Source organism: Sinohyriopsis cumingii, chromosome 18, assembly GCF_028554795.1.
Source record: "Sinohyriopsis cumingii isolate HCF-2022 chromosome 18, ASM2855479v2, whole genome shotgun sequence".
Classification (NCBI taxonomy): Eukaryota; Metazoa; Mollusca; class Bivalvia; order Unionida; family Unionidae; genus Sinohyriopsis; species Sinohyriopsis cumingii.
Genome location: NC_142978.1, coordinates 48,357,042 through 48,369,974, shown reverse-complemented (window position 1 = coordinate 48,369,974; position 12,933 = coordinate 48,357,042). Strand labels below are relative to the sequence as shown.

At 34.6% G+C, this 12,933-nt stretch overlaps 1 protein-coding gene across 1 annotated transcript in view; it reads right to left on the bottom strand.

Annotated features, from left to right (window-relative positions):
* LOC149776580 (sacsin-like) overlaps window positions 1-12,236 on the bottom strand; it is a 118,873-nt gene extending 106,637 nt beyond the window's left edge. Inside the window, exons 1-3 of the mRNA XM_089941318.1 lie at window positions 12,108-12,236; window positions 1,653-1,766; window positions 798-945 (exon numbers count right to left, since the gene is read on the bottom strand). Coding sequence (XP_089797444.1) covers window positions 798-945; window positions 1,653-1,766; window positions 12,108-12,236 — 391 coding nt within the window. The remainder of the gene's footprint in view (window positions 1-797; window positions 946-1,652; window positions 1,767-12,107) is intronic.
* Window positions 12,237-12,933: the final 697 nt, after the last annotated feature.

Below are 12,933 nucleotides of genomic sequence, written 5' to 3'. Positions count from 1 at the left end.
TTCATCTCCAAGATGGACAAAACAGGAGAGTAGGTATATAATGACAGGTAGGTACATACTGCTGGACACACACACACACACACACACACACACAGATAGACACACACATGCATGTGTTAATTCTTGATGCTACATATTTCCTGCATGTGTCCCTATTTTCTTTCTATTTATGATCCTGTCTATCCGTTCATGAATTTATTCAAGTGTACATTAAGATGTGCTTTTGTATTTGCATTAGGAGACGAATTATATGCAGATGTTCACTTGGATCTTGGGAACTCTATGAATCCACATGAATTGGATTAGAGCCAGGATGTCAAAGGTTGAAGCATATATTGTTAATTTTATGTCAGTTATGCAATGTTCTAACAAATCATGCCAGGTATTCTCAACATTCTGGGGAATGTTATCATTGTGATTGAATAAACTAATCAACGCAAAGAAACCCAACAAGGGAGACCACATATCCAAGCATATGCCGTAACAAGGTATCAAATTCAAATTAACAGTGGTGCAAAGCAAGCTCTTTGTGGCTGTATTACCTACACCCATAATTAATAAATCTCACAGAATTGTAAATATCAAGTTTCTGCTCCAAGAAAAAGCTTTCCACAAGCAGCATCTTCTGTGAGTGGCTGACATAACATTTTGATCCCAAAGACTCAAGCTTGGTAGTTCTGTCATCTTCAGGCAAGTAGTGAATATCTTGTCCACAAAATGAACCAAGATAAAACTCTTCTTTGCTACAGATTTTTTAAAATCACAAGAACAAACATTTTCAACACTGAACATAATACCTGTAATATGGAAGACAGATTTGAAGCCCAGTCCAAATCGCCCAACTTTTAACGGGTCTTCCTCTTTTATACTGCTGTAAATCATCCTGATACCCTTCCAGTCTAACTCCGTAAAGGTGGCATTGTTATAGAAGCAAAGCGCTGGACCCTGAAAATGACATATTTATCTACAGAGCTGATACAGCTGTTGCAATGTAAAATATTTAGCCACAAAATGAATAGCAAGGTTAGTTGTTGTGCACGGCTTGATTAACAGATTTCGGTATGCACAGAGTTCTAATGAATGCAAGCAACATGGAATCAACTATGATGGCAACAAAGAGTGTTTTCACATCATCCTGTGTTTCAGGAATCAACTCAAGGACAAAATCTATGCACAGCAAATTTTCCAGGAAATCTTCGACATCATTTTGTGGCAGTACAGAGCATTTTATGTTGATCTATAACAAATACGTGTAGATAACATTACTTTTAAAGCAAGTTGGATGATTTCAGTAAGCTTGATGACAGCGTCTCAGCAAAAGAATAAAATATCAGTTGTAAAATTTATCAATCAGAAAATGATCACCTTAAATGTATCATGCGTTCCAAAATTTGCCAAGAAAGTTTTGAAGTATCTGCCATCAATTTCCAGCTAGTGTTTATCAATTACCACCACCCACTCACTTGCATCTAGTAAGCAAAATTCACATTTAGGATCGCAATTTAAAATGTGTACATTCATTTCTTTTAGGGATAAAATTCAGCTAGTTTTCTTGTCCAAGTTTACTTCATATCGGTATATTTAGCATCATCGAATCATGTTTCGAGATCATTTTATTTATTTGTTTCTTTTACTCAGCAGCAATGACTGACCTGCAAGAACTTTCTATATCGGCTCTTCTTGTCCACTTGTGTATTAATTGATCTGTCATCGTAAAGTATCCTGACCTCACTTGCTCCTGCATCCTCTGCATTTTGAATAAGTTCCTAAAACAACAAAATGTTGTATACAGCCCATATCCTCATGAATGTGACAGCTAACAAAGATTTTCTGTATTCATAGCCCTTTGGACACTCAAAGAGAAATGGTCGGGTTATGGATTAATTTATGAAGTATTTAATGTGTGCAATTTATTTGGATCCACTATACAAACAGCTAAAATATGTATTACTCCATCCTTATCACTGCTTTGCAGTTCTAGAAGGAAATGATGACACATCTGTCAAGCTATTCTATTCTGTTCTTTTCCAGTATGAGATTTTTCTATTCTGTTCTTTTCCAGTATGAGATTTATTATATTATTTACAAAATTAAAGTATATTTTATCTGAAATAAAAAACAAAAGTATTTTTAAATGATTAAAGTGCTGCTAACAATAGAGGAAAATCAACAGTTACTAAAGAAGTATCACAAACAACACTTAAACCTGAACCACAACAATAACAATAATTGTGACAGTGACTACTGTATTATTAGCTCCTTCAAAACACCATCACCTATATAGGAACACTGCCACCACAACCACCAATAATAATAATAATTTTACAAATTACAAGAACTATTGTCATCATTATCAACATCACTTTCTATCTCCTTTGTCTCATTATGACCATCACTACAATAGTGATAACAACAAATATTATGATAGCCAGCATGTGAAATTTCCACCAGACCACCTGTCCGATTTCAGCTAATTTCACAGCTGACTAGAGCAAGAAATGAGTAGCCAGTCATCTGCCCAGTTGGATTTTTAGGTAAATAGAGTTCATTTAATCTACAAATTGTATATTTTATGATACTAAAAGAAACCAGTTTTTCTAGTAAAATATGTTTCTTCAGAAGTCAGTCTCAGTAAGGCAGTTGATTTTTTTCCCGCTAGATTGATCAGTTTTCAGTAAGTGTAACAAAATATCAATAATAGCTATTGTAAAGCTGGAAAACATAATTAAAAGTTTGATACATTGACGATAATAATAATAATAATAATAATAACAATAATAATGAGGACTTTGTTTTCTCGCCTAATTCAATAGGAGCTCTAAGCGCTTTGCAACATTAGACAACACCTATCAGATAAGAAACATATTAATATTGATACAAAAACAAACAACATGAAATTAAAAAAAAAACATTAAAAAATAAAAAACATGCTGAGAATATTTCAGGTAGGAAACATTATTAGGTCTTTAAGTTTGATCTTGCTGTCGAAATAGGTGAGTTTTGAGAGACCTCTTGAATGTGATCACTGTGTCTTTGTGTCTAAGTTCAGTGGGCAATTCATTCCACACTGCTGGGCCCTGGTATGCAAAAGAACGCTGTCCATATGACTTTGTTTTCATAGTGGGAATAATGAGTACACGATTGTCAGAAGAGGAGCGTAAGTATCTTACTGGTGTATACACATGGGTGAGGTCAGATAGATATGTTGGACTAGAGTCCGACAGTGAAATGTAGCACAGAGAACAAATTTTGTCTTTGATTCTGGATCAAATGAATAGCCAGTGTAGGGTACAGAGCAGCGGGGAGGTGTGCTCTGATCGTGGTACTCTAAGTATGATCCGAGCAGCTGTGTTTTGAACTTTTTGAAGTTTCTAGAGTAGATATAGAGATGAACCAGACAGAATTGAGTAACTTTAGTCCAGTCTTGAAAGTACTAATGAACACAAAAGTGTTTAGTGGCATCCACTGAAAGATATTTGTGAAATGAGCTGATGCGTCTCAGCTCAAGATATGCAGCCTTGCATATGTTCATGACATGTTGGTGCAATGTGAGAGTACTGTCCAGAGTAACACCTAGGTTTCCTACTGATTGTGTGAATTTAATGTTGGCGTTGCTGATATTTATTGTTTGAGGTAAAGGATGTGAATGAGAAAGTCTTCGTGTTGTGATCAGAATGGCCTCAGTTTTATCATCATTCATCTGCAGCTTGTTACATGTCATCCATGATTTCACATCAGAAATGCACCTCTCTACACCTTGGATGGTAGCATCAACTTCAGTTGGGTGGCTAGATTTGTATATTTGGGTGTCATCAGCGTACAGTTGGTGAGACACTGGATGATGATCTATGACACTTGAGAGCAACTGAGTGTACAGAATGAAGATAATAGGTCCAAGAACAGACCCCTGTGGAACACCACAACATAGATCAACATTATATTCAACTGAAAAGTTTGTGAAGTACGCATAGACTTTATTTACCACTAGTACAGTTGCAAACACTCTAGTTCCAAACCCTATGCAGCTCAATGGCTTGTTGCTATCTCTCAACTTGACATAGTTGTTGGAAATTCTTTTCCATTTCACATGACAACGGCAATCATATCTCCTGCTACGAGACATACTCAAATTGGCACGTGATGTCCAATAACCGTAATTATGTCCTTTCCAGCTTTTATTCACAAAATTCTGAATACTCCTTTTTATTTTTCTGTGTTGATTATTAACACTTTTCTATAAGCTTATTTTCCCTTTCGTCTTAAACATGCAAAGCTTTCTGGACGCCATTTTTTAATATTATATAATAAATCGTTTGATCATGCAGATACTTCGCATGAACAAATAGGTGCAGTTTAAAGTGTCTGGGGTGCTGGAATCGGTTCACAATTAATACTTCCAGTTCAGTACCCACGAATGTAGTTCTAGTCTATTTTTAGAACATTTTTTCCTCTCTCATTTTGGTGGTGATAGAAGAGTTTTATTTATGCATTTTTGGTAGGGATTTAAAGGTAGCTGTTTATTCTTCATAATATGAGCTCAGGGTGTTGTTGTATGTGTGTATTTCGGCGACAGTGCACAGTGAGTAATAAGGCCTTGGTGATGCTCCGGAAGTGAAATGTGTGTTCTGTGTACATGGTGATGTGTTGACAGTTCAGCATCTAAAAAAAGAGCAGGTCAACCTTTGACGAGAACTTCACCGTGAAGTCATCTTTGAAGGTAGTTTAGATTTGCATATGATTTGTATTGATTGTCACACAGTGGAAAGGTCAGTACTGAGAAACCAATGTAGATAACATATAGTAAAATTAATTGTGTCCTATGTCCTGCTGCTGTAAAAATTAGTCATCTGGTTCCCTGACTAATTTCACTATTTGTAAGATGAAACCCGGATCCAAATAAAACACGGATGAACCACTTATCCGGATTTTTCGGCGACGACCATTTTCCCGTAGTTTTTGCTAGTATGCCGTAAGTCCGTATTTTAAGGGTAATTTTCGTAAGACTTACGGCAAAATCGTAAGAGTTGGCAGGTCTGAACTTCTTTAACAATAATTACCCATTTATAATATCTAAGAAGAACAACTGCTACCTCACAAATCCAGTCTTCCCAGCTAAAACGTTTTACCTAATAAGCTAAAAGGTGCCTGCTCATAAAGTTAATGTGTTCTCCCTTTGAAACAGGGATTGGTGCCAAATTCTGTGAATATTTCAGTTACTATCTGAGTGTACTGCATGCTCTTCATGCAAACCTAACTAGGGGGAGGTTTGGAGGGTGTGCGTTTTCTAAAATCAAGAAATGTATTACTGAAGGAACATATTTTACTAGAAGAAAAAAATGGTTTCCGAAAATTTGAAACTTGTGAAAGGGAAAATTTTGCCCCTGCAAATCCAATCGATCAGCCATCAAGCTGCATCATTCAGAAGCTGCTAAACAACCAGGGAAGGTAATATTTTGCATCATCATGCATGGATACAAAGGAATAGGAAAAGTGTAGATGGATTATACTTCCATTCAAAGAGAAAACTCCTCTAACTTAATTTAACATTGAATAGGTTCCAGAATAGTTGTAGCTTGGTTTGTGAGACCTCTCTTCAGAGAAAGCATGCAATTTGGAACAAACTTAAATGGTTACTTAAGTATTTATGAAATATAGCAATAATCCCTGTAGCAATGAGAAGAGTGTATGGCTTATATAATTTGTTAGTCAGAGATGGTACGCTTCAGATTTTTGATAGGGATATATACAGTACTCCTCTTTGTAGGTTATTTTGTCGCTATTACCGGTATAACTAATATTGAAGATGTTTGTGTGTATATATATATTAGAGTTTTAGCATGTCAGATTTTTTATTTAGCCAATCAACGGTATGTCATTCGTACAATTCAGAAAGTCGTACATAAAGAAATATTTCAGGTGTGTTAATCTTGGTTCAGTTGAAAGGCTCAGACGTTATTAAGTTGTTGTTGTTTTGTTTTTTTCTCTCAGTAGTACAGCACATTACAATGCTGCCTAAACAAGCAAGTGGGAGCCAAGGTGCCAAAAAGGCGATAACCGCAAGAACGTCCACCAGACTCCAAATGTGAAGTATACGTACCAGTACCAGAATGTGTATTTGAAAACTACAGACTAACTAGATAATTTACAAAGACAGATAGTCAATAAAACTGCAGTTTTGCGAAAATTTTGAAATATCGTAGCGAGTGTGCACGAGAAGCACGCACTGCACAATGGAAAGGGCGGCAAATAAGAAAATTCCAGAGCTTGAACAATACTTCAAGACAACATGAATAGAGACAGAAAATGGAGATTCCTTGGAGTGAAAATACAAAGAACATATATAGGAGATTGATGTATCGCAAATTCCAATGAAAAATAGACCGAGCATGACAAGAATAATGGTAGCACTCCAACTTTTCAACAAAGATTTCGTATAATTAACAGACTCCTTGAATAGGAAAGGTTTCAAATCATGGATTCTAAGACCCAAGGGGGAAAAAAGCCTATGCTACCCTACGGCGAAATGGCAGGAGAAAAGGTGCTCATAAAAGAACCAGAACCGGTTTTAAGAAAGATCAAAAAGAAGACAATAGAACTTCACCTATCAGATATACCAATGGAGATCCGCAATGAAAGCTACGGTAAAACGTTTTAGAAGTGCCAACGTGTGTGTGCATGGAAGGCCTGCGTGGTTAAAGTGACCAAGCTGGGAAAGCGGGTCAAGAGCATCATATGATATGTCAGGTAAACATTGGCCATATGTATGAGAAACGTCAGTGTAGTGTTTGACTAATACGAGAAATGTCATTATAGTATGCGACTATAAAGATAAATGTCAGTATATGGGTTGACTATAGAGACAAGAGGCACAAAAGTGTTTGACTATATAAGATAATGTCATTGAATATTCCAAATCATTATTTATTTGTTCTTCTTCATTGTTTTCCATTGGGTCCATACTATGTACTCTTCTATATATTTCAGTGTCATGTTTCTTCATTTTATAATCATTAGTACAAGGTAATAATACATTTTTTCTTTGTCACACACATATGTGTTTGTTATTTCTTAAATCCCAGTCTGTATCAAAGGGTGATAGCTTAATTACATTTGCAATTATCATTGGGTAAAATATTTAAAGAATAATAGGAACCAAGTGAAAAACAAATAATGGTGATGACCACTCACAAATCCGAGAGATATGAGAAGATATATAGCTTTTGTGTAGTCTGTGTTCAACATATACTTGTAACTCCAGTTAAAACTCTTCTGCGTCTATGAAATGTCGAATAACACATGCTACTTGATTCATAATGCCAACATGTGGACATATTTGGATGCCTTGAAGCCACCAGAGGCTAAATTTAAGTCAAACACAGCCAAGGAAGAAAAGGGAACTTTCAAACGTAAATGATATTTTACAATTAGTTGTAATTCGCTTGGAATATAGAAACACGATGAATGATATGAACATGACAATTGTGTTAACTGTTCAGCTGCAGTCTGCTTATGTTGATGTATCTGCTCCATTTCCAGCAATCCCAGTGCTGGAACTCATTTTCTGCAGACCTAATTTCAAGGGCAGCTGCACTTATGAGAACAGGGCCTCACCGTTTGAGGCTGTGTATAGCTCTGATGCTGTCAGTGATGTCAAGTCAATGTATGAGGATCATCACTGTTATCCCAACTATGATTCATACTGGTGATCAGTGGCAGCAAGATATTATAATGCCCTGCATCTAGGTGAATTATGTATGGGCCTGAATCAGATGGATAGGAATCGTCTTTGTCCTGGCCAGTAAAGAGTGCCATGTTGTGCAAATTTAATCAAATATAAAAGATCTGACATATGATATAAATATCCTATTTTATTTTCCATTTTTTATTATATGAATAATCTGAGGGCCAATATTCATGTCTACCTTGTTATGTATATTTATTTTGCACTTTTTGTTATGTTTATTTTTAGTTCATTACATGGTATGGATAGTTGTATTTTAGATTTGACCTTGAAAAAACAAGTTCATGTTGTTCCTGACTAGAGACACTGATGATGCTTTTATTCTGTAAACAAATGATGCATAGTTAATATTTCCCTAGGAGTGCGGGTTAAATATTAGAATCATTATCTACGTCATCGACATTATGTTTAGTATGTTCTTTATTATAATTTTAGTAACAGACCTTGTTTAATTATAACTTAGATTGTGCTAGAAATGTATGTTTGTCCTACATCCTGGGTCTTCTTTCCTGTCTGTTTTTTTATTTATAAATATGCTCTTGTTTCCTGGACAAATTTCTAATTCCTGCAATAACGTCTGAAGCAGAATGAGTCTTATTGTTGTGTTCACTGTTTCATTTAGCTGAAATCATTTATTCAAATTATTATTCTCTAGAATTACAAAGAGCTCAAAAATATTCTTGGACAGAAATATTAATTTGGAACTATAGTGAATTCAAACAAGGATATTTTAGATTATATTACTCTGATTCACCAAAAGACTGTTGACACATCAACACCTTCAGCATTGGGTCTTTTTAGGCATACCACTCGAATTTAATTATAACTTTGTTCATTAGGACTAGTGATAGACGTTTTTGGACTGTTTGGGATTTAATTTGCATTGCTATAATTTGTTTTTAAATCTGTATTTTGTATTCTAGGGAAATAAATTATTTGTTGAATTTTATAAAACTTGTCAGCTGTCATACTTTTTGCTATTACATGTATTTAGTGTAAGGCCATAGAGTCATAACAATCTGCTTTTGCCATTGAGTCGTTGACTACATGTTGTCATCTTGCATGATGAAATGTTGGACAGGACCAGTAGCATGTTCACGATACTGGTCCTATGGACCTGCAGGATATTTTGGTGAGTTTCACACATTGATGACAGCAACAGCAACAACAATTATGAATGTTGCTGAAATAAACAGTTGTTTACAGTTTCTCTAAGCTAGTTATAAAAAAGATGAAATAGAAATTAAACATGCAGCTTTAAAAGCAGAATATGAATTATAGGGATTTACAAATTTTATAACTGTCAGCTTGCCCATGGCCCATGGAAAAATTGAACTTACCTTCGAAAAATGTGAGCTTGCCTAAAACAAATGTCCCATGACGAGGAAACAAATAAGACAAAATAATATATTAAAAAAACTCGTATTTACTCTTACTTTGGATTTAACTTTGCTGGTTCATTGAAAACATATGCCAATAATTAAAGTTATCAAAGATGTGTAAATAAGACGTGTTAATAGATATGTACGTAACAAATGGCTAGAATGCAGATACAAATAAAAAAGCAAAACCAGACATATACATAGACAGATAAATGGATAGTAGAAAAGGTTTTCAAAATAACTAGATTTTAAGTAGTGTGTGTGTGTGTATGAGAGAGAGAGAGAGAGAGAGAGAGAGAGAGATGGTTAAAGACCTTGAACTGAAACATTAAACAACCAATAACAATATTCTAGCCATTGTAACTTTCTTGCGCGTTTTAAAGCACCACATTGGTTATTTTTCTTTCAACCAGGCTCGTTAGAGCTAGAAACTTCTCACGCTTCCTTTTATTGCCCAGACTCATCTCATCAACGAATGCCTGACTGTTTGTAATGATTTATTTATTATCTGGGCATGTATTGTATCCATTTCCTTAACAATTATCATCTAGTCGCCTTGAAATCAGCAACATGCATCAATGTATTTGACACGCCAACTTTTGAGATTGAAAACACATATTTTTATAAATTTGTTTGTTTGTCAAGCAGTAAGTATATATCAGTCTGCTGTAATTATCATGTCAAAAACTGGTCATAAATACCACTTGTGGGTTCTACATTTTCAGTACAATGATCATCCTTGGAACAAAATCCTCCTGGTGGTTAATTGTTATGCATGAGTGCCTTTTATTTCCAAACACCTGTCAGAAATCTGATGAGTTAGATTATTATTTGACTGACTGTTTAGAACTGGCAAGCTCAAAAACTTAGGACCTGAAAGTTGGCAGAACCGGAAATATACAAATAACGGTATTACAACTAAAATGTAACTGGCAACTTAAAATATAAATATCTATTTCTTATTTGTCAAAAGTAGCTTCAAAAACATAAATATTCACATTATTTGGGCAAGGAAATGACAGGATCGTGACACTGACTCAAATATGGACATAGATAAAATGAACTGTCACCATTTATGTAATACAAAAATGTGGTACAAATAAACACTAAAACAGTATTGATACCATAGTGCACAATATTATTCACTAAAGCAATACCTTCCACTAAAGTTGAAGGATGAGTTGCCAAATAGGTGGGGGATTTGGTGGGGGGGGGGGCCAACTGGGATACAGGTTTCGTTTTAAAGTAGCCAGGTGTAAAGATAAAATAGTCAGGTAAATCACCCAGCTCCCAGCTGATAAGGCCAGCCCTGCTACTGTGCACTACCTTGTTCATTTCATGTGTATACTGAAGTGCACTTCAGGCTTAAACACAGGGCGTTGGAAGTTTACTTTGGTGTAAAGTTTAGTTCAAACGTATTTGGTCGGGTAACACCACCATCTTCATGTTCTAAAGACAATTGCATTTCCTGATCTCGGTGAAAAGAGCTCGGAGTCCACTATTAAATAATGAATATACTAATTCCTTTTCTACATCATCCGATGTATACTTATAATATCAAATAGTACAACCTATGACTTGTGTGCAGCTTCATTTGTGTTTACTTAATATTGTGTATGTACATGCACTGACTAGGTGGTTTTCGTGACTGTAATGGAATCTTCAGAAACAACATCTATGGTATCATGGAATTATTTTTGCATAGGAGCACATACATACTCTTTATCTGTGAAAAGTGTATCTTTCTCCATTGTGTGATACATGAATTTCTTTATCTTTTTAAGAGACATTCAGGCTATCTATATTTGTTAGTTTATTACTGTGACATTTGTATTCCTTGCACTCATTTGCAGGAAATCACGAGAAACAGGTTTATATATTGATTCATATGTTACACCACAGATAGTCATAAGACTGCAGATAACTACCAAATGCTATCATTAAAAAAATATATAAAATTACTGCTTTTTCTCACATGATGCACCATGCCGATACGAAGCTACCAACCAATCATTACAGTTGGGGGGAAGGGGTGTGGGAAAAGAGGGAAAGTTTCCAAATTAGTCATTATAAAAAAATATTACAAACTATTTTCCCTGCAATGTATATTAATATAACAAGAAACATGATATTACTACTAGTACAACTAGTACTGCTACTACTACCACTAATAATAATAATAATAATAATAATAATAATAATAAATACTTTATCTGATGAGGGTAACTCAGTATAATATAATATTCTCCTCATGATGAACAAGAAAGTGTAAATACAGGACAAACAAAGTTAAAAATAACAAAGCATGCTTAAATGCATTCAGTATCACAACACAAAGTGCATAGGAAATGCATTAGCAGAATAAATTGGAGTACATGTATATCCCTATTTGCTATGGAAACTGCCTTTCAAGATAGAAGTCATATGTTTTTTGTTTTCAACACATATAGATTTGCTTCTGAACAAATCGTTTTTGGGAGGTCATTCTATCGAACAGTATCAAGGACCTAAACTGAGATCAGTTAAAAATGACCATTGCAAAGCACTATTTCCAAAATCAAATACATTTTAAACATCAGTGATCATTTGGAATTAATCTCAATTTAGGCTTTTGGTACTGTTTATGAAAATATATTCTATTTTGTCCAGCTTTATTGATTTCTTTTTGTAAACCATTCAGGTTTCTGAGCGTGTTTCACTCGTTTTGTTTTTAAAGGATTATGTTGATCTAAAACAGAGTTCATAACGATGTACCTGGTTTCACATTCTTCAGTGAGGTCTTTGTAAAGCTGGAATAATTTTACCCAATTTTCTCACTGACAATTAGCAAATAAAGAAAAAGTCTGAAGTCAACCAAACAGAATGAGAGCAGAGTTCACTGTCAGCAGACAGAAAAGTGGAACTTGTCTTTCTTTAAAGCAGTCACAGAAGCAAACACATACGTATGGACAGAGAGAAAGACTAACAGATTGTTTGTTAAATACCTTAATGATCTGCCCATCATCTGGATACTCTGCCAGAATGGTTTGCAATTGTTTTATCAAAGGAGGTTGTTCCATAGAAGAAAACTCCTCGATATCCGAGTCTGAATCGTCCTCTGCTGTCAAATACATAAATAAATTCTTGATATCAGACGAGAAATCTCAATTCACTTCGTTGTTGTTCTACCTTATAGTAATTTTTGATGTTCGTATTGATAACCAATCATGTAATAAAATATGAGTGAAACTTTCCCTATTTTCATCCAATTTAGATAATTCATTTTATCTCAAGCTGTCATAACACAGCAGACCTCCACTTTAATGTTGTTCAGGGTAACCTTACATGTGTACTGCCTTGTAGTTGAGTTTGTGTTGTACTGAGGTAATAATAATAATAATAATAATAATAACAATAATAATAGTTATTATTATTATTATTATTTGTAACAATATTATTATTAGAATAATAGTAGCTTTGGTATTAGTGATGGATAAAAGTTGGATGAATTTAAAAACGAAGGAATCAAAACATTTATGACTGCTGTCTCTTTTGGTGAAGAGAAACAAAACAGAGAGATTCATACCCATATTTAGTGCTGGTTCCTGTATTTATTTAGAGTGTCAATATATGTTAGGTTATACCCAGCATCAAATACATGGTGAACACTGGAAAGAAAACAAAACAAAAATTAACAACTTCAAACTTGTGAATATAACTCCGTGTCAATGCAGTATCAACCAGTTTTTTTTTTAAATTAAAAGATAATTTAAGTACAAATTTTGACACGTGTAATACTGTTAAATAGAAGCATACAAAAGATAATTTTGT